At 44.5% G+C, this 19,069-nt stretch overlaps 1 protein-coding gene and 39 non-coding genes across 40 annotated transcripts in view; 1 reads left to right on the top strand and 39 right to left on the bottom strand.

Moving 5' to 3' along the window:
* cfap54 (cilia and flagella associated protein 54) overlaps positions 1 to 18,228 on the top strand; it is a 56,078-nt gene extending 37,850 nt beyond the window's left edge. Inside the window, exons 55-57 of the mRNA XM_070844049.1 lie at positions 16,710 to 16,856; positions 16,966 to 17,086; positions 18,035 to 18,228. Of these exons, the coding sequence (XP_070700150.1) occupies positions 16,710 to 16,856; positions 16,966 to 17,086; positions 18,035 to 18,228 (462 nt within the window). The remainder of the gene's footprint in view (positions 1 to 16,709; positions 16,857 to 16,965; positions 17,087 to 18,034) is intronic.
* Positions 93 to 165, bottom strand: trnar-acg (transfer RNA arginine (anticodon ACG)). Its single transcript has one exon. It is a non-coding gene; the product is annotated as a tRNA-Arg (tRNA).
* Positions 373 to 444, bottom strand: trnah-gug (transfer RNA histidin (anticodon GUG)). The gene has a single exon. It is a non-coding gene; the product is annotated as a tRNA-His (tRNA).
* On the bottom strand, positions 739 to 811 carry trnar-acg (transfer RNA arginine (anticodon ACG)). The gene has a single exon. It is a non-coding gene; the product is annotated as a tRNA-Arg (tRNA).
* trnah-gug (transfer RNA histidin (anticodon GUG)) lies at positions 1,688 to 1,759 on the bottom strand. Its single transcript has one exon. It is a non-coding gene; the product is annotated as a tRNA-His (tRNA).
* Positions 2,053 to 2,125, bottom strand: trnar-acg (transfer RNA arginine (anticodon ACG)). The gene has a single exon. It is a non-coding gene; the product is annotated as a tRNA-Arg (tRNA).
* Positions 2,333 to 2,404, bottom strand: trnah-gug (transfer RNA histidin (anticodon GUG)). The gene has a single exon. It is a non-coding gene; the product is annotated as a tRNA-His (tRNA).
* On the bottom strand, positions 2,685 to 2,757 carry trnar-acg (transfer RNA arginine (anticodon ACG)). The gene has a single exon. It is a non-coding gene; the product is annotated as a tRNA-Arg (tRNA).
* Positions 2,965 to 3,036, bottom strand: trnah-gug (transfer RNA histidin (anticodon GUG)). The gene has a single exon. It is a non-coding gene; the product is annotated as a tRNA-His (tRNA).
* trnar-acg (transfer RNA arginine (anticodon ACG)) lies at positions 3,331 to 3,403 on the bottom strand. Its single transcript has one exon. It is a non-coding gene; the product is annotated as a tRNA-Arg (tRNA).
* trnah-gug (transfer RNA histidin (anticodon GUG)) lies at positions 3,634 to 3,705 on the bottom strand. Its single transcript has one exon. It is a non-coding gene; the product is annotated as a tRNA-His (tRNA).
* On the bottom strand, positions 4,000 to 4,072 carry trnar-acg (transfer RNA arginine (anticodon ACG)). Its single transcript has one exon. It is a non-coding gene; the product is annotated as a tRNA-Arg (tRNA).
* trnah-gug (transfer RNA histidin (anticodon GUG)) lies at positions 4,303 to 4,374 on the bottom strand. Its single transcript has one exon. It is a non-coding gene; the product is annotated as a tRNA-His (tRNA).
* On the bottom strand, positions 4,668 to 4,740 carry trnar-acg (transfer RNA arginine (anticodon ACG)). The gene has a single exon. It is a non-coding gene; the product is annotated as a tRNA-Arg (tRNA).
* trnar-acg (transfer RNA arginine (anticodon ACG)) lies at positions 5,314 to 5,386 on the bottom strand. Its single transcript has one exon. It is a non-coding gene; the product is annotated as a tRNA-Arg (tRNA).
* On the bottom strand, positions 5,594 to 5,665 carry trnah-gug (transfer RNA histidin (anticodon GUG)). Its single transcript has one exon. It is a non-coding gene; the product is annotated as a tRNA-His (tRNA).
* Positions 5,959 to 6,031, bottom strand: trnar-acg (transfer RNA arginine (anticodon ACG)). The gene has a single exon. It is a non-coding gene; the product is annotated as a tRNA-Arg (tRNA).
* On the bottom strand, positions 6,239 to 6,310 carry trnah-gug (transfer RNA histidin (anticodon GUG)). Its single transcript has one exon. It is a non-coding gene; the product is annotated as a tRNA-His (tRNA).
* Positions 6,605 to 6,677, bottom strand: trnar-acg (transfer RNA arginine (anticodon ACG)). Its single transcript has one exon. It is a non-coding gene; the product is annotated as a tRNA-Arg (tRNA).
* On the bottom strand, positions 6,885 to 6,956 carry trnah-gug (transfer RNA histidin (anticodon GUG)). The gene has a single exon. It is a non-coding gene; the product is annotated as a tRNA-His (tRNA).
* On the bottom strand, positions 7,250 to 7,322 carry trnar-acg (transfer RNA arginine (anticodon ACG)). The gene has a single exon. It is a non-coding gene; the product is annotated as a tRNA-Arg (tRNA).
* On the bottom strand, positions 7,530 to 7,601 carry trnah-gug (transfer RNA histidin (anticodon GUG)). Its single transcript has one exon. It is a non-coding gene; the product is annotated as a tRNA-His (tRNA).
* On the bottom strand, positions 7,896 to 7,968 carry trnar-acg (transfer RNA arginine (anticodon ACG)). The gene has a single exon. It is a non-coding gene; the product is annotated as a tRNA-Arg (tRNA).
* On the bottom strand, positions 8,199 to 8,270 carry trnah-gug (transfer RNA histidin (anticodon GUG)). Its single transcript has one exon. It is a non-coding gene; the product is annotated as a tRNA-His (tRNA).
* trnar-acg (transfer RNA arginine (anticodon ACG)) lies at positions 8,565 to 8,637 on the bottom strand. Its single transcript has one exon. It is a non-coding gene; the product is annotated as a tRNA-Arg (tRNA).
* On the bottom strand, positions 9,211 to 9,283 carry trnar-acg (transfer RNA arginine (anticodon ACG)). Its single transcript has one exon. It is a non-coding gene; the product is annotated as a tRNA-Arg (tRNA).
* trnah-gug (transfer RNA histidin (anticodon GUG)) lies at positions 9,491 to 9,562 on the bottom strand. The gene has a single exon. It is a non-coding gene; the product is annotated as a tRNA-His (tRNA).
* Positions 9,857 to 9,929, bottom strand: trnar-acg (transfer RNA arginine (anticodon ACG)). The gene has a single exon. It is a non-coding gene; the product is annotated as a tRNA-Arg (tRNA).
* On the bottom strand, positions 10,503 to 10,575 carry trnar-acg (transfer RNA arginine (anticodon ACG)). Its single transcript has one exon. It is a non-coding gene; the product is annotated as a tRNA-Arg (tRNA).
* On the bottom strand, positions 10,783 to 10,854 carry trnah-gug (transfer RNA histidin (anticodon GUG)). Its single transcript has one exon. It is a non-coding gene; the product is annotated as a tRNA-His (tRNA).
* trnar-acg (transfer RNA arginine (anticodon ACG)) lies at positions 11,148 to 11,220 on the bottom strand. Its single transcript has one exon. It is a non-coding gene; the product is annotated as a tRNA-Arg (tRNA).
* trnah-gug (transfer RNA histidin (anticodon GUG)) lies at positions 11,428 to 11,499 on the bottom strand. Its single transcript has one exon. It is a non-coding gene; the product is annotated as a tRNA-His (tRNA).
* On the bottom strand, positions 11,794 to 11,866 carry trnar-acg (transfer RNA arginine (anticodon ACG)). Its single transcript has one exon. It is a non-coding gene; the product is annotated as a tRNA-Arg (tRNA).
* Positions 12,074 to 12,145, bottom strand: trnah-gug (transfer RNA histidin (anticodon GUG)). Its single transcript has one exon. It is a non-coding gene; the product is annotated as a tRNA-His (tRNA).
* Positions 14,340 to 14,412, bottom strand: trnar-acg (transfer RNA arginine (anticodon ACG)). The gene has a single exon. It is a non-coding gene; the product is annotated as a tRNA-Arg (tRNA).
* Positions 14,620 to 14,691, bottom strand: trnah-gug (transfer RNA histidin (anticodon GUG)). Its single transcript has one exon. It is a non-coding gene; the product is annotated as a tRNA-His (tRNA).
* On the bottom strand, positions 14,986 to 15,058 carry trnar-acg (transfer RNA arginine (anticodon ACG)). Its single transcript has one exon. It is a non-coding gene; the product is annotated as a tRNA-Arg (tRNA).
* trnah-gug (transfer RNA histidin (anticodon GUG)) lies at positions 15,289 to 15,360 on the bottom strand. The gene has a single exon. It is a non-coding gene; the product is annotated as a tRNA-His (tRNA).
* Positions 15,654 to 15,726, bottom strand: trnar-acg (transfer RNA arginine (anticodon ACG)). The gene has a single exon. It is a non-coding gene; the product is annotated as a tRNA-Arg (tRNA).
* Positions 15,934 to 16,005, bottom strand: trnah-gug (transfer RNA histidin (anticodon GUG)). The gene has a single exon. It is a non-coding gene; the product is annotated as a tRNA-His (tRNA).
* Positions 18,229 to 19,069: the final 841 nt, after the last annotated feature.

The following is a 19,069-nucleotide window of genomic DNA, read 5'->3' as shown; positions in this document are numbered from 1 at the left end:
TTGTTTCTAGCCTTTGACTGAGGGGTTTCAGCACATGGTGAAAGGCCACTTACCTGTTATTGTCTTTTTTTTGGCTGTAAAGAAACTCACAACGAGCTAGCCAGGAGTCGAACCTAGAATCTTCTGATCCGTAGTCAGACGCGTTATCCATTGTGCCACTAGCCCTGCACAGGGTGGGGTTTGGGAACAGCTTTGTTGTGACAGCATTGGATGCAAACAGCCGTGGCGTCGGTCTTTGCAGAAAAGTGTGCAGTGGGCGTGTCGAATGGCCGATTGAGTCGGAAAATGCGGGGCCTCGCTCACTTTGAAAACTATGTGACATGCAGCACAACCTTGAAGCAATGACACGAGGCTCAAAGCATTGCCTCCCTATGCCGTGACCCGGATTCGAACCGGGGTTGCTGCGACCACAACGCAGAGTACTAACCACTATACGATCACGGCCACTTGTTTTGCTGGCTGGTTGTTGTGGTATGTTTTGAGCTCATATATTAAACAATGTAGTTTTTTACCTGTATTTCTTTCCTAAATGATGTGTGGTTTACATAGCATTGCTTGTATGTCCGTCAAGGACACATTTGGTTTTTCAAAGAAATTTGATGAGAGAGTAGCACTAGAAACATAACAGAGCATTGTTTCTAGCCTTTGACTGAGGGGTTTCAGCACATGGTGAAAGGCCACTTACCTGTTATTGTCTTTTTTTTGGCTGTAAAGAAACTCACAAGCTAAAGCTTACAACGAGCTAGCCAGGAGTCGAACCTAGAATCTTCTGATCCGTAGTCAGACGCGTTATCCATTGCGCCACTAGCCCTGCACAGGGTGGGGTTTGGGAACAGCTTTGTTGTGACAGCATTGGATGCAAACAGCCGTGGTGTCGGTCTTTGCAGAAAAGTGTGCAGTGGGCGTGTCGAATGGCCGATTGAGTCGGAAAATGCGGGGCCTCGCTCACTTTTAAAACTATGTGACATGCAGCACAACCTTGAAGCAATGACACGAGGCTCAAAGCATTGCCTTCCTATGCCGTGACCCAGATTCGAACCGGGGTTGCTGCGACCACAACGCAGAGTACTAACCACTATACGATCACGGCCACTTGTTTTGCTGGCTGGTTGTTGTGGTATGTTTTGAGCTCATATATTAAACAATGTAGTTTTTTACCTGTATTTCTTTCCTAAATGATGTGTGGTTTACATAGCATTGCTTGTATGTCCGTCAAGGACACATTTGGTTTTTCAAAGAAATTTGATGAGAGAGTAGCACTAGAAACATAACAGAGCATTGTTTCTAGCCTTTGACTGAGGGGTTTCAGCACATGGTGAAAGGCCACTTACCTGTTATTGTCTTTTTTTTGGCTGTAAAGAAACTCACAAGCTAAAGCTTACAACGAGCTAGCCAGGAGTCGAACCTAGAATCTTCTGATCCGTAGTCAGACGCGTTATCTATTGCACCACTAGCCCTGCACAGGGTGGGGTTTGGGAACAGCTTTGTTGTGACAGCATTGGATGCAAACAGCCGTGGTGTCGGTCTTTGCAGAAAAGTGTGCAGTGGGCGTGTCGAATGGCCGATTGAGTCGGAAAATGTGGGGCCTCGCTCACTAGAGTTAGCATGAGCTGTCCACTTTTAAAACTATGTGACATGCAGCACAACCTTGAAGCAATGACACGAGGCTCAAAGCATTGCCTTCCTATGCCGTGACCCGGATTCGAACCGGGGTTGCTGCGACCACAACGCAGAGTACTAACCACTATACGATCACGGCCACTTGTTTTGCTGGCTGGTTGTTGTGGTATGTTTTGAGCTCATATATTAAACAATGTAGTTTTTTACCTGTATTTCTTTCCTAAATGATGTGTGGTTTACATAGCATTGCTTGTATGTCCGTCAAGGACACATTTGGTTTTTCAAAGAAATTTGATGAGAGAGTAGCACTAGAAACATAACAGAGCATTGTTTCTAGCCTTTGACTGAGGGGTTTCAGCACATGGTGAAAGGCCACTTACCTGTTATTGTCTTTTTTTGGCTGTAAAGAAACTCACAAGTTAAAGCTTACAACGAGCTAGCCAGGAGTCGAACCTAGAATCTTCTGATCCGTAGTCAGACGCGTTATCCATTGCGCCACTAGCCCTGCACAGGGTGGGGTTTGGGAACAGCTTTGTTGTGACAGCATTGGATGCAAACAGCCGTGGCGTCGGTCTTTGCAGAAAAGTGTGCAGTGGGCGTGTCGAATGGCCGATTGAGTCGGAAAATGCGGGGCCTCGCTCACTTTTAAAACTATGTGACATGCAGCACAACCTTGAAGCAATGACACGAGGCTCAAAGCATTGCCTTCCTATGCCGTGACCCGGATTCGAACCGGGGTTGCTGCGACCACAACGCAGAGTACTAACCACTATACGATCACGGCCACTTGTTTTGCTGGCTGGTTGTTGTGGTATGTTTTGAGCTCATATATTAAACAATGTAGTTTTTTACCTGTATTTCTTTCCTAAATGATGTGTGGTTTACATAGCATTGCTTGTATGTCCGTCAAGGACACATTTGGTTTTTCAAAGAAATTTGATGAGAGAGTAGCACTAGAAACATAACAGAGCATTGTTTCTAGCCTTTGACTGAGGGGTTTCAGCACATGGTGAAAGGCCACTTACCTGTTATTGTCTTTTTTTTCGCTGTAAAGAAACTCACAACGAGCTAGCCAGGAGTCGAACCTAGAATCTTCTGATCCGTAGTCAGACGCGTTATCCATTGTGCCACTAGCCCTGCACAGGGTGGGGTTTGGGAACAGCTTTGTTGTGACAGCATTGGATGCAAACAGCCGTGGCGTCGGTCTTTGCAGAAAAGTGTGCAGTGGGCGTGTCGAATGGCCGATTGAGTCGGAAAATGCGGGGCCTCGCTCACTTTGAAAACTATGTGACATGCAGCACAACCTTGAAGCAATGACACGAGGCTCAAAGCATTGCCTCCCTATGCCGTGACCCGGATTCGAACCGGGGTTGCTGCGACCACAACGCAGAGTACTAACCACTATACGATCACGGCCACTTGTTTTGCTGGCTGGTTGTTGTGGTATGTTTTGAGCTCATATATTAAACAATGTAGTTTTTTACCTGTATTTCTTTCCTAAATGATGTGTGGTTTACATAGCATTGCTTGTATGTCCGTCAAGGACACATTTGGTTTTTCAAAGAAATTTGATGAGAGAGTAGCACTAGAAACATAACAGAGCATTGTTTCTAGCCTTTGACTGAGGGGTTTCAGCACATGGTGAAAGGCCACTTACCTGTTATTGTCTTTTTTTTGGCTGTAAAGAAACTCACAAGCTAAAGCTTACAACGAGCTAGCCAGGAGTCGAACCTAGAATCTTCTGATCCGTAGTCAGACGCGTTATCCATTGCGCCACTAGCCCTGCACAGGGTGGGGTTTGGGATCAGCTTTGTTGTGACAGCATTGGATGCAAACAGCCGTGGTGTCGGTCTTTGCAGAAAAGTGTGCAGTGGGCGTGTCGAATGGCCGATTGAGTCGGAAAATGTGGGGCCTCGCTCACTAGAGTTAGCATGAGCTGTCCACTTTTAAAACTATGTGACATGCAGCACAACCTTGAAGCAATGACACGAGGCTCAAAGCATTGCCTTCCTATGCCGTGACCCGGATTCGAACCGGGGTTGCTGCGACCACAACGCAGAGTACTAACCACTATACGATCACGGCCACTTGTTTTGCTGGCTGGTTGTTGTGGTATGTTTTGAGCTCATATATTAAACAATGTACTTTTTTACCTGTATTTCTTTCCTAAATGATGTGTGGTTTACATAGCATTGCTTGTATGTCCGTCAAGGACACATTTGGTTTTTCAAAGAAATTTGATGAGAGAGTAGCACTAGAAACATAACAGAGCATTGTTTCTAGCCTTTGACTGAGGGGTTTCAGCACATGGTGAAAGGCCACTTACCTGTTATTGTCTTTTTTTTGGCTGTAAAGAAACTCACAAGCTAAAGCTTACAACGAGCTAGCCAGGAGTCGAACCTAGAATCTTCTGATCCGTAGTCAGACGCGTTATCCATTGCGCCACTAGCCCTGCACAGGGTGGGATTTGGGATCAGCTTTGTTGTGACAGCATTGGATGCAAACAGCCGTGGCGTCGGTCTTTGCAGAAAAGTGTGCAGTGGGCGTGTCGAATGGCCGATTGAGTCGGAAAATGTGGGGCCTCGCTCACTAGAGTTAGCATGAGCTGTCCACTTTTAAAACTATGTGACATGCAGCACAACCTTGAAGCAATGACACGAGGCTCAAAGCATTGCCTTCCTATGCCGTGACCCGGATTCGAACCGGGGTTGCTGCGACCACAACGCAGAGTACTAACCACTATACGATCACGGCCACTTGTTTTGCTGGCTGGTTGTTGTGGTATGTTTTGAGCTCATATATTAAACAATGTAGTTTTTTACCTGTATTTCTTTCCTAAATGATGTGTGGTTTACATAGCATTGCTTGTATGTCCGTCAAGGACACATTTGGTTTTTCAAAGAAATTTGATGAGAGAGTAGCACTAGAAACATAACAGAGCATTGTTTCTAGCCTTTGACTGAGGGGTTTCAGCACATGGTGAAAGGCCACTTACCTGTTATTGTCTTTTTTTGGCTGTAAAGAAACTCACAAGCTAAAGCTTACAACGAGCTAGCCAGGAGTCGAACCTAGAATCTTCTGATCCGTAGTCAGACGCGTTATCCATTGCGCCACTAGCCCTGCACAGGGTGGGGTTTGGGAACAGCTTTGTTGTGACAGCATTGGATGCAAACAGCCGTGGTGTCGGTCTTTGCAGAAAAGTGTGCAGTGGGCGTGTCGAATGGCCGATTGAGTCGGAAAATGCGGGGCCTCGCTCACTTTGAAAACTATGTGACATGCAGCACAACCTTGAAGCAATGACACGAGGCTCAAAGCATTGCCTTCCTATGCCGTGACCCAGATTCGAACCGGGGTTGCTGCGACCACAACGCAGAGTACTAACCACTATACGATCACGGCCACTTGTTTTGCTGGCTGGTTGTTGTGGTATGTTTTGAGCTCATATATTAAACAATGTAGTTTTTTACCTGTATTTCTTTCCTAAATGATGTGTGGTTTACATAGCATTGCTTGTATGTCCGTCAAGGACACATTTGGTTTTTCAAAGAAATTTGATGAGAGAGTAGCACTAGAAACATAACAGAGCATTGTTTCTAGCCTTTGACTGAGGGGTTTCAGCACATGGTGAAAGGCCACTTACCTGTTATTGTCTTTTATTTGGCTGTAAAGAAACTCACAAGCTAAAGCTTACAACGAGCTAGCCAGGAGTCGAACCTAGAATCTTCTGATCCGTAGTCAGACGCGTTATCCATTGCGCCACTAGCCCTGCACAGGGTGGGGTTTGGGAACAGCTTTGTTGTGACAGCATTGGATGCAAACAGCCGTGGTGTCGGTCTTTGCAGAAAAGTGTGCAGTGGGCGTGTCGAATGGCCGATTGAGTCGGAAAATGCGGGGCCTCGCTCACTTTTAAAACTATGTGACATGCAGCACAACCTTGAAGCAATGACACGAGGCTCAAAGCATTGCCTTCCTATGCCGTGACCCGGATTCGAACCGGGGTTGCTGCGACCACAACGCAGAGTACTAACCACTATACGATCACGGCCACTTGTTTTGCTGGCTGGTTGTTGTGGTATGTTTTGAGCTCATATATTAAACAATGTACTTTTTTACCTGTATTTCTTTCCTAAATGATGTGTGGTTTACATAGCATTGCTTGTATGTCCGTCAAGGACACATTTGGTTTTTCAAAGAAATTTGATGAGAGAGTAGCACTAGTTACATAACAGAGCATTGTTTCTAGCCTTTGACTGAGGGGTTTCAACACATGGTGAAAGGCCACTTACCTGTTATTGTCTTTTTTTGGCTGTAAAGAAACTCACAAGCTAAAGCTTACAACGAGCTAGCCAGGAGTCGAACCTAGAATCTTCTGATCCGTAGTCAGACGCGTTATCCATTGCGCCACTAGCCCTGCACAGGGTGGGGTTTGGGAACAGCTTTGTTGTGACAGCATTGGATGCAAACAGCCGTGGTGTCGGTCTTTGCAGAAAAGTGTGCAGTGGGCGTGTCGAATGGCCGATTGAGTCGGAAAATGCGGGGCCTCGCTCACTTTTAAAACTATGTGACATGCAGCACAACCTTGAAGCAATGACACGAGGCTCAAAGCATTGCCTTCCTATGCCGTGACCCGGATTCGAACCGGGGTTGCTGCGACCACAACGCAGAGTACTAACCACTATACGATCACGGCCACTTGTTTTGCTGGCTGGTTGTTGTGGTATGTTTTGTGCTCATATATTAAACAATGTAGTTTTTTACCTGTATTTCTTTCCTAAATGATGTGTGGTTTACATAGCATTGCTTGTATGTCCGTCAAGGACACATTTGGTTTTTCAAAGAAATTTGATGAGAGAGTAGCACTAGAAACATAACAGAGCATTATTTCTAGCCTTTGACTGAGGGGTTTCAGCACATGGTGAAAGGCCATTTACCGGTTATGGTCTTTTTTTTGGCTCTGAAGAAACTCACAAGTTAAAGCTTACAACGAGCTAGCCAGGAGTCGAACCTAGAATCTTCTGATCCGTAGTCAGACGCGTTATCCATTGCGCCACTAGCCCTGCACAGGGTGGGGTTTGGGAACAGCTTTGTTGTGACAGCATTGGATGCAAACAGCCGTGGTGTCGGTCTTTGCAGAAAAGTGTGCAGTGGGCGTGTCGAATGGCCGATTGAGTCGGAAAATGCGGGGCCTCGCTCACTTTTAAAACTATGTGACATGCAGCACAACCTTGAAGCAATGACACGAGGCTCAAAGCATTGCCTTCCTATGCCGTGACCCGGATTCGAACCGGGGTTGCTGCGACCACAACGCAGAGTACTAACCACTATACGATCACGGCCACTTGTTTTGCTGGCTGGTTGTTGTGGTATGTTTTGAGCTCATATATTAAACAATGTACTTTTTTACCTGTATTTCTTTCCTAAATGATGTGTGGTTTACATAGCATTGCTTGTATGTCCGTCAAGGACACATTTGGTTTTTCAAAGAAATTTGATGAGAGAGTAGCACTAGAAACATAACAGAGCATTGTTTCTAGCCTTTGACTGAGGGGTTTCAGCACATGGTGAAAGGCCACTTACCTGTTATTGTCTTTTTTTGGCTGTAAAGAAACTCACAAGCTAAAGCTTACAACGAGCTAGCCAGGAGTCGAACCTAGAATCTTCTGATCCGTAGTCAGACGCGTTATCCATTGCGCCACTAGCCCTGCACAGGGTGGGGTTTGGGAACAGCTTTGTTGTGACAGCATTGGATGCAAACAGCCGTGGTGTTGGTCTTTGCAGAAAAGTGTGCAGTGGGCGTGTCGAATGGCCGATTGAGTCGGAAAATGCGGGGCCTCGCTCACTTTTAAAACTATGTGACATGCAGCACAACCTTGAAGCAATGACACGAGGCTCAAAGCATTGCCTTCCTATGCCGTGACCCGGATTCGAACCGGGGTTGCTGCGACCACAACGCAGAGTACTAACCACTATACGATCACGGCCACTTGTTTTGCTGGCTGGTTGTTGTGGTATGTTTTGAGCTCATATATTAAACAATGTACTTTTTTACCTGTATTTCTTTCCTAAATGATGTGTGGTTTACATAGCATTGCTTGTATGTCCGTCAAGGACACATTTGGTTTTTCAAAGAAATTTGATGAGAGAGTAGCACTAGAAACATAACAGAGCATTGTTTCTAGCCTTTGACTGAGGGGTTTCAGCACATGGTGAAAGGCCACTTACCTGTTATTGTCTTTTTTTTGGCTGTAAAGAAACTCACAAGCTAAAGCTTACAACGAGCTAGCCAGGAGTCGAACCTAGAATCTTCTGATCCGTAGTCAGACGCGTTATCCATTGCGCCACTAGCCCTGCACAGGGTGGGGTTTGGGATCAGCTTTGTTGTGACAGCATTGGATGCAAACAGCCGTGGCGTCGGTCTTTGCAGAAAAGTGTGCAGTGGGCGTGTCGAATGGCCGATTGAGTCGGAAAATGTGGGGCCTCGCTCACTAGAGTTAGCATGAGCTGTCCACTTTTAAAACTATGTGACATGCAGCACAACCTTGAAGCAATGACACGAGGCTCAAAGCATTGCCTTCCTATGCCGTGACCCGGATTCGAACCGGGGTTGCTGCGACCACAACGCAGAGTACTAACCACTATACGATCACGGCCACTTGTTTTGCTGGCTGGTTGTTGTGGTATGTTTTGAGCTCATATATTAAACAATGTAGTTTTTTACCTGTATTTCTTTCCTAAATGATGTGTGGTTTACATAGCATTGCTTGTATGTCCGTCAAGGACACATTTGGTTTTTCAAAGAAATTTGATGAGAGAGTAGCACTAGAAACATAACAGAGCATTATTTCTAGCCTTTGACTGAGGGGTTTCAGCACATGGTGAAAGGCCATTTACCGGTTATGGTCTTTTTTTTGGCTCTGAAGAAACTCACAAGTTAAAGCTTACAACGAGCTAGCCAGGAGTCGAACCTAGAATCTTCTGATCCGTAGTCAGACGCGTTATCCATTGCGCCACTAGCCCTGCACAGGGTGGGGTTTGGGAACAGCTTTGTTGTGACAGCATTGGATGCAAACAGCCGTGGTGTCGGTCTTTGCAGAAAAGTGTGCAGTGGGCGTGTCGAATGGCCGATTGAGTCGGAAAATGCGGGGCCTCGCTCACTTTGAAAACTATGTGACATGCAGCACAACCTTGAAGCAATGACACGAGGCTCAAAGCATTGCCTTCCTATGCCGTGACCCAGATTCGAACCGGGGTTGCTGCGACCACAACGCAGAGTACTAACCACTATACGATCACGGCCACTTGTTTTGCTGGCTGGTTGTTGTGGTATGTTTTGAGCTCATATATTAAACAATGTAGTTTTTTACCTGTATTTCTTTCCTAAATGATGTGTGGTTTACATAGCATTGCTTGTATGTCCGTCAAGGACACATTTGGTTTTTCAAAGAAATTTGATGAGAGAGTAGCACTAGAAACATAACAGAGCATTGTTTCTAGCCTTTGACTGAGGGGTTTCAGCACATGGTGAAAGGCCACTTACCTGTTATTGTCTTTTATTTGGCTGTAAAGAAACTCACAAGCTAAAGCTTACAACGAGCTAGCCAGGAGTCGAACCTAGAATCTTCTGATCCGTAGTCAGACGCGTTATCCATTGCGCCACTAGCCCTGCACAGGGTGGGGTTTGGGAACAGCTTTGTTGTGACAGCATTGGATGCAAACAGCCGTGGTGTCGGTCTTTGCAGAAAAGTGTGCAGTGGGCGTGTCGAATGGCCGATTGAGTCGGAAAATGCGGGGCCTCGCTCACTTTTAAAACTATGTGACATGCAGCACAACCTTGAAGCAATGACACGAGGCTCAAAGCATTGCCTTCCTATGCCGTGACCCGGATTCGAACCGGGGTTGCTGCGACCACAACGCAGAGTACTAACCACTATACGATCACGGCCACTTGTTTTGCTGGCTGGTTGTTGTGGTATGTTTTGAGCTCATATATTAAACAATGTACTTTTTTACCTGTATTTCTTTCCTAAATGATGTGTGGTTTACATAGCATTGCTTGTATGTCCGTCAAGGACACATTTGGTTTTTCAAAGAAATTTGATGAGAGAGTAGCACTAGTTACATAACAGAGCATTGTTTCTAGCCTTTGACTGAGGGGTTTCAGCACATGGTGAAAGGCCACTTACCTGTTATTGTCTTTTTTTTGGCTGTAAAGAAACTCACAAGCTAAAGCTTACAACGAGCTAGCCAGGAGTCGAACCTAGAATCTTCTGATCCGTAGTCAGACGCGTTATCCATTGCGCCACTAGCCCTGCACAGGGTGGGGTTTGGGAACAGCTTTGTTGTGACAGCATTGGATGCAAACAGCCGTGGTGTCGGTCTTTGCAGAAAAGTGTGCAGTGGGCGTGTCGAATGGCCGATTGAGTCGGAAAATGCGGGGCCTCGCTCACTTTTAAAACTATGTGACATGCAGCACAACCTTGAAGCAATGACACGAGGCTCAAAGCATTGCCTTCCTATGCCGTGACCCGGATTCGAACCTGGGTTGCTGCGACCACAACGCAGAGTACTAACCACTATACGATCACGGCCACTTGTTTTGCTGGCTGGTTGTTGTGGTATGTTTTGTGCTCATATATTAAACAATGTAGTTTTTTACCTGTATTTCTTTCCTAAATGATGTGTGGTTTACATAGCATTGCTTGTATGTCCGTCAAGGACACATTTGGTTTTTCAAAGAAATTTGATGAGAGAGTAGCACTAGAAACATAACAGAGCATTATTTCTAGCCTTTGACTGAGGGGTTTCAGCACATGGTGAAAGGCCATTTACCGGTTATGGTCTTTTTTTTGGCTCTGAAGAAACTCACAAGTTAAAGCTTACAACGAGCTAGCCAGGAGTCGAACCTAGAATCTTCTGATCCGTAGTCAGACGCGTTATCCATTGCGCCACTAGCCCTGCACAGGGTGGGGTTTGGGAACAGCTTTGTTGTGACAGCATTGGATGCAAACAGCCGTGGTGTCGGTCTTTGCAGAAAAGTGTGCAGTGGGCGTGTCGAATGGCCGATTGAGTCGGAAAATGCGGGGCCTCGCTCACTTTTAAAACTATGTGACATGCAGCACAACCTTGAAGCAATGACACGAGGCTCAAAGCATTGCCTTCCTATGCCGTGACCCGGATTCGAACCGGGGTTGCTGCGACCACAACGCAGAGTACTAACCACTATACGATCACGGCCACTTGTTTTGCTGGCTGGTTGTTGTGGTATGTTTTGAGCTCATATATTAAACAATGTACTTTTTTACCTGTATTTCTTTCCTAAATGATGTGTGGTTTACATAGCATTGCTTGTATGTCCGTCAAGGACACATTTGGTTTTTCAAAGAAATTTGATGAGAGAGTAGCACTAGAAACATAACAGAGCATTGTTTCTAGCCTTTGACTGAGGGGTTTCAGCACATGGTGAAAGGCCACTTACCTGTTATTGTCTTTTTTTGGCTGTAAAGAAACTCACAAGCTAAAGCTTACAACGAGCTAGCCAGGAGTCGAACCTAGAATCTTCTGATCCGTAGTCAGACGCGTTATCCATTGCGCCACTAGCCCTGCACAGGGTGGGGTTTGGGAACAGCTTTGTTGTGACAGCATTGGATGCAAACAGCCGTGGTGTTGGTCTTTGCAGAAAAGTGTGCAGTGGGCGTGTCGAATGGCCGATTGAGTCGGAAAATGCGGGGCCTCGCTCACTTTTAAAACTATGTGACATGCAGCACAACCTTGAAGCAATGACACGAGGCTCAAAGCATTGCCTTCCTATGCCGTGACCCGGATTCGAACCGGGGTTGCTGCGACCACAACGCAGAGTACTAACCACTATACGATCACGGCCACTTGTTTTGCTGGCTGGTTGTTGTGGTATGTTTTGAGCTCATATATTAAACAATGTAGTTTTTTACCTGTATTTCTTTCCTAAATGATGTGTGGTTTACATAGCATTGCTTGTATGTCCGTCAAGGACACATTTGGTTTTTCAAAGAAATTTGATGAGAGAGTAGCACTAGAAACATAACAGAGCATTGTTTCTAGCCTTTGACTGAGGGGTTTCAGCACATGGTGAAAGGCCACTTACCTGTTATTGTCTTTTTTTTGGCTGTAAAGAAACTCACAAGCTAAAGCTTACAACGAGCTAGCCAGGAGTCGAACCTAGAATCTTCTGATCCGTAGTCAGACGCGTTATCCATTGCGCCACTAGCCCTGCACAGGGTGGGGTTTGGGAACAGCTTTGTTGTGACAGCATTGGATGCAAACAGCCGTGGTGTTGGTCTTTGCAGAAAAGTGTGCAGTGGGCGTGTCGAATGGCCGATTGAGTCGGAAAATGCGGGGCCTCGCTCACTTTTAAAACTATGTGACATGCAGCACAACCTTGAAGCAATGACACGAGGCTCAAAGCATTGCCTTCCTATGCCGTGACCCGGATTCGAACCGGGGTTGCTGCGACCACAACGCAGAGTACTAACCACTATACGATCACGGCCACTTGTTTTGCTGGCTGGTTGTTGTGGTATGTTTTCAATTCAATTCAATTCAATTTTATTTGTATAGCCCAATATCACAACAGAGTGTCTCATAGTGCTTTACAAAGTTCACTGAAATAAACAAGTGTAAGCGAACAAACAATCTAATAAACAGTCCAGCAGTCGATGAGGCCGGTGGATCAGTCCGATGGATCAGTCCGAGGCATCACCTGCCCTTTATGACCCTCCTTCTTCGGGAAGGAAAAACTCAAAAAACCCAGTGGGAAAAGAGAAACCTCCGGGAGCACCACAGTGAAGGAGAGATCCAGCTCCCAAGGACGGACAGGCTGTAGCCTTGGACAGACGCACATCCATTGGCTGGTGGAGAACCACATCAGCGGGGCCAGGACCAGGATCCATAGGAACCAGGGAACCACATCAGCAGAACCAGGACCAGGATCCACAGGAACCAGAGAACCACATCAGCGGGACCGGGACCAGGACCCACAGGAACCAGAGAACCACATCAGCAGGGCCAGGACCAGGATCCACAGGATCCACAGGAACCTGAGAGATGAGAAAGCACAGAAACGCTCCGGGGAAGATAGCAAGTTAGAGGCAGACATTTGACTGACATGAGACATAACGATGGAGAGGAAGAGGAGGAGAGAGAATAGAGGAGCTCAGTGCACCATAGGAGTCCCCCGGCAGTCTGAACCTATAGCAGCATAACTAGGGGCTGGTCTAAGGCCTGATCCAGCCCTTAAATATATGCTTTGTCAAAAAGGAAGGTTTTTAGTCTACTCTTAAATGTAGAGAGGGTGTCTGCCCCCCGAACCCAAACTGGAAGGAGATTCCACAGTAGAGGAGCCTGATAGCTGAAAGCTCTGGCTCCTGAACTACTTTTGGAGACTTTAGGAACCACCAGTAGACCTGCATTCTGGGAGCGCAGTGCTCTAGTGGGGTAGTACGGTACTATGAGCTCTTTAAGATATGATGGGGCCTGACCCTTAAGAGCCTTGTAGGTGAGGAGAAGGATTTTAAACTCTATTCTAGATTTTACTGGAAGCCAATGAAGAGAAGCCAGTACAGGAGAAATGTGGTCTCTTCTTTTAGTTCTCGTCAGAACACGAGCAGCAGCGTTCTGGACCAGCTGGAGAGTCTTTAACGACTTATTGGGGCAGCCTGATAGTAAGGAGTTACAATAGTCCAACCTAGAAGTGACAAATGCATGGACCAATTTTTCAGCATCATCAGTGGATATGATGGGCCTGATTTTGGCAATATTACGTAGATGGAAAAAGGCAGTTCTAGAAATCTGTTTAATGTGGGAGTTAAAGGACAAATCCTGATCAAATAAGACTCCCAGATTCCTCACAGTGGAGCTGGAGGCCAGATTAATGCCGTCCAGAGCAGTTAAGGTAGTGGGAAAGCTGTCTCTGAGGTGTCTGGGGCCGAGCAAAATAACTTCAGTTTTATCTGAATTTAGCAGCAGAAAGTTGCTGCTCATCCAGGACTTTATGTCCTTAAGGCAGATTTGAAGTTTAACCAACTGATTGTGTTCATCTGGCTTTATTGATAAATATAATTGTGTATCATCTGCATAACAGTGGAAATGAATGGAGTGCTTCCTGATAATATTACCAAGAGGAAGCATATATAAGATAAAGAGTATTGGTCCAAGCACTGAGCCTTGTGGAACTCCATGTCTAACCTTAGTGTGGACAGAGGATTCGTTATTAATATGTACAAACTGAAATCGATCTAATAAATAGGACTTAAACCAGCTTAATGCAGTTCCTTTTATACCAATGAACTGTTCCAGTCTCTGTAACAGGATGTGATGGTCGATGGTGTCGAAAGCAGCACTCAGGTCTAACAAGACCAGGACAGAGAGAAGTCCTCTGTCTGATGCCATAAGGAGGTCGTTTGTAACCTTCACCAGTGCTTTGTTTTGAGCTCATATATTAAACAATGTAGTTTTTTACCTGTATTTCTTTCCTAAATGATGTGTGGTTTACATAGCATTGCTTGTATGTCCGTCAAGGACACATTTGGTTTTTCAAAGAAATTTGATGAGAGAGTAGCACTAGAAACATAACAGAGCATTGTTTCTAGCCTTTGACTGAGGGGTTTCAGCACATGGTGAAAGGCCACTTACCTGTTATTGTCTTTTTTTTGGCTGTAAAGAAACTCACAAGCTAAAGCTTACAACGAGCTAGCCAGGAGTCGAACCTAGAATCTTCTGATCCGTAGTCAGACGCGTTATCCATTGCGCCACTAGCCCTGCACAGGGTGGGGTTTGGGAACAGCTTTGTTGTGACAGCATTGGATGCAAACAGCCGTGGCGTCGGTCTTTGCAGAAAAGTGTGCAGTGGGCGTGTCGAATGGCCGATTGAGTCGGAAAATGCGGGGCCTCGCTCACTTTTAAAACTATGTGACATGCAGCACAACCTTGAAGCAATGACACAAGGCTCAAAGCATTGCCTTCCTATGCCGTGACCCGGATTCAAACCGGGGTTGCTGCGACCACAACGCAGAGTACTAACCACTATACGATCACGGCCACTTGTTTTGCTGGCTGGTTGTTGTGGTATGTTTTGAGCTCATATATTAAACAATGTAGTTTTTTACCTGTATTTCTTTCCTAAATGATGTGTGGTTTACATAGCATTGCTTGTATGTCCGTCAAGGACACATTTGGTTTTTCAAAGAAATTTGATGAGAGAGTAGCACTAGAAACATAACAGAGCATTATTTCTAGCCTTTGACTGAGGGGTTTCAGCACATGGTGAAAGGCCACTTACCGGTTATGGTCTTTTTTTTGGCTCTGAAGAAACTCACAAGTTAAAGCTTACAACGAGCTAGCCAGGAGTCGAACCTAGAATCTTCTGATCCGTAGTCAGACGCGTTATCCATTGCGCCACTAGCCCTGCACAGGGTGGGGTTTGGGAACAGCTTTGTTGTGACAGCATTGGATGCAAACAGCCGTGGTGTCGGTCTTTGCAGAAAAGTGTGCAGTGGGCGTGTCGAATGGCCGATTGAGTCGGAAAATGTGGGGCCTCGCTCACTAGAGTTAGCATGAGCTGTCCACTTTTAAAACTATGTGACATGCAGCACAACCTTGAAGCAATGACACGAGGCTCAAAGCATTGCCTTCCTATGCCGTGACCCGGATTCGAACCGGGGTTGCTGCGACCACAACGCAGAGTACTAACCACTATACGATCACGGCCACTTGTTTTGCTGGCTGGTTGTTGTGGTATGTTTTGAGCTCATATATTAAACAATGTAGTTTTTTACCTGTATTTCTTTCCTAAATGATGTGTGGTTTACATAGCATTGCTTGTATGTCCGTCAAGGACACATTTGGTTTTTCAAAGAAATTTGATGAGAGAGTAGCACTAGAAACATAACAGAGCATTGTTTCTAGCCTTTGACTGAGGGGTTTCAGCACATGGTGAAAGGCCACTTACCTGTTATTGTCTTTTTTTGGCTGTAAAGAAACTCACAAGCTAAAGCTTACAACGAGCTAGCCAGGAGTCGAACCTAGAATCTTCTGATCCGTAGTCAGACGCGTTATCCATTGCGCCACTAGCCCTGCACAGGGTGGGGTTTGGGAACAGCTTTGTTGTGACAGCATTGGATGCAAACAGCCGTGGCGTCGGTCTTTGCAGAAAAGTGTGCAGTGGGCGTGTCGAATGGCCGATTGAGTCGGAAAATGCGGGGCCTCGCTCACTTTTAAAACTATGTGACATGCAGCACAACCTTGAAGCAATGACACGAGGCTCAAAGCATTGCCTTCCTATGCCGTGACCCGGATTCGAACCGGGGTTGCTGCGACCACAACGCAGAGTACTAACCACTATACGATCACGGCCACTTGTTTTGCTGGCTGGTTGTTGTGGTATGTTTTGAGCTCATATATTAAACAATGTAGTTTTTTACCTGTATTTCTTTCCTAAATGATGTGTGGTTTACATAGCATTGCTTGTATGTCCGTCAAGGACACATTTGGTTTTTCAAAGAAATTTGATGAGAGAGTAGCACTAGAAACATAACAGAGCATTGTTTCTAGCCTTTGACTGAGGGGTTTCAGCACATGGTGAAAGGCCACTTACCTGTTATTGTCTTTTTTTTGGCTGTAAAGAAACTCACAAGCTAAAGCTTACAACGAGCTAGCCAGGAGTCGAACCTAGAATCTTCTGATCCGTAGTCAGATGCGTTATCCATTGCTATCCTGGCTAGCATTGCTTGCTATTTTTAAAGGCGTCATTTCATGAATTCATTCAGATCTTACAACTAATGTTGTTTTATTATTGTTTTTTTTTAGTTGTTACATGGCATCCTTTGGCACATTCTAGCACAGTATATTTAAATTGCATTTACTTGTATTTTCTTTTTCCTAAGATGCATGAGCTACTGCTCACTGTAGAAAGTGTGCCGTATAATCTCAATAGTTTTCCCCAAACTGTCTTCTGTTTTCTCCTTTGCTGATAAGATGCTATTAAATGGTTGATCGTACAATGACTTCATGTTATCACATTTCTGCTTTGTGCTTTTTTTCTTAATGCACGGGATCAGGAAGCTGTGAGCCTGCTCTCAGGGCGAACCTGTATGCCACCAGGGTCCAGTGTGATTCTGGCTCGGGCCACTTTGCTGCTCAGCGACCTGAGAGGAATAGAGAGCACCACACTTCTAAAATTGACACAGAAACTACTGAAAAAGCAGGTACACAAACAAACGCAGACACATTCACACAACATACAAACTGGTACCAGTCAGTTAAAACGTTGGCAAAATCTATAAACATTTAATACTTTTTTCATTTGTCTTTCAGTTGCGTGTTTTTGGTCAGAGTGTGGTATTGGATGATGGAAAAATGTGTTCCTGTCCTCCTGAACTCAGCAACATCTACCTCCCTTACCTCAACATACTGGATCAAACCACTTTGCGACTTGGTAAATTGGCCCTGTTTACTTCCACTGGCATTAGCAGGTTAACATGCTGGCAATAAATGTTTACCTGTGTAGTGGGTAATCTTTACCATGTTCACTGTCTGAGTTTAGCATGATCTCATGCTAATATTTGCTCATTTTCACTTAACATAATATATAGAGAAAGATGATGGGAATGTCATGAATTTTGCAACTATTTGGTCAAAAACTCAATTTCATAAAAGATCATAAACAAAGGTCATAAACAAAGTCAAAGTTGACCTCCTTGTGGTACTAGATGGAAAATCGGGGGCCACTAAGTTGTTAGGATTTATCCCCTGATTGACTGCGTAAAATTTCTTGGCAAACCATCAATAGTTGTTGAAATATTTCAGTTTGGATCAAAGTCCCTAACCTTAGAGCCACACAGCTAAAAACACAATGCAACCAACAAAGTCTGAAATTAAAAATCCAAACTTCTCTCAAAAATAAGCTTCATAATGAATGATACATGAAATGTAGAATTTCACAGTAAACCCACTAAGGACATCCATGTTGACCAACTAATGATTATTTGCATTATCAGTTAATCTGCACATTATTTTCTAAATAAAATGATTCATGGCTTGGTTTAATGAATGAGATGTCAGAAAAGTAACAATTTCCTGTTACATTTTCTCAGAGGCCAAGGTGACATCCTCAAAATTCTTGTTTTGTCTTAAACCCAAAGATATTTATTACTATCATGGACGAATAAGAAAAGCACACATTCGAAAAGCTGGAAGTAGTAAATTTTGGGCATTTTTGCTTTTAAAATTACTTCATTGAATTTTCTATTTCATTCTCTAATTGTATCAGCTCTACCCTTTAGCTAAAAAAGCAGCTTCTTAGCTATCAATTAATGTCAGTGCATACCTGCAAACTCACTGCGCAGTTCTTGTTACATCACTTTATGTTGCACTGTCCCCACAGATCACATCCAGGATCTTGGAGCCATGGAAATGCCAGTCTGCTCACTGTCAGCACAATGCGCTTCCAGGCAGGGATTGAATCAGTCCAGCCAGATTGAGAAAGACCCTCAAGCACCAATTCCATCTCTGACAAACCCAAGCACCTCCAGTCCTACAAGCCCCCCAATACTCAGCCAGATAGCCAGAATACAATGACACCTGTTATGTTGCACTCAGCACTGCTCTCGAAGTCCTATTGAAAAGCATAGCTGGATGCTGAAGTGGGTTTAGGGCCACATGCGTGGTCTATGTTTCTGTTCCTGGGGTACTTGTTTTTTTTACAGAAAGCAAGAATGTTGTGGGTTGCCTGGTGTAATGACATATTATGTAACAAAATAAGTAATTGCGAACTGAAATACTGTATTTGTCAGCAGGCTAATGCAATAGCTGTTGTAATATGTGGGAGCAATTAAAGCAATTAAATGCATAAGGACCAGAAAACTCTTCTTACAGTTCAATAGGCTGAACAGTATTAATGTAAAGAATGCATCTTTAATGCTATGGATATGTTCAGTTACTGTAAGTTGTGATTGTCTGTAAGTATAATTGTATGTACTTTTTTATCTGATCTATGAACTTACTGCAAGTTGGCACTAAGTGGAAACAAAGACAGAAAACCGTAAGAGTCGGGAATAACCAACTCTTTAGAAAGCTGTTGAACTGCAGGGCCCTTTGAATGGCCTTTTAACAGTATCAATGGCATCAAAATATAGTGATCCACAGCACAAAATAATCCCATCTACATGGATAGTTTTCATTGTTATATTTAAAAAAAAATGAAATGAAAATGAAACAAAATTTTAGGTTAATATTGCTGGTGCGGCTACATTTAATAAGGGATTGTAGCTGCAGCCTATAACGTAGGCTAAATAAGACTGACTAAGATTAGTTGTAGGAACCAAATAAATTGTGAATGTATATTTTTACTTACAAATTTACAAATTTATTTTCATTCAGTTTTCAACAACATTAAATACAGCATTTTATATTCATATAG

The sequence above is a fragment of the Pempheris klunzingeri genome, chromosome 14 (assembly GCF_042242105.1).
Source record: "Pempheris klunzingeri isolate RE-2024b chromosome 14, fPemKlu1.hap1, whole genome shotgun sequence".
Classification (NCBI taxonomy): Eukaryota; Metazoa; Chordata; class Actinopteri; order Acropomatiformes; family Pempheridae; genus Pempheris; species Pempheris klunzingeri.
The sequence above is the reverse complement of the archived record's forward strand: the minus strand, read 5'-3'. Positions and strand labels throughout refer to the sequence as shown.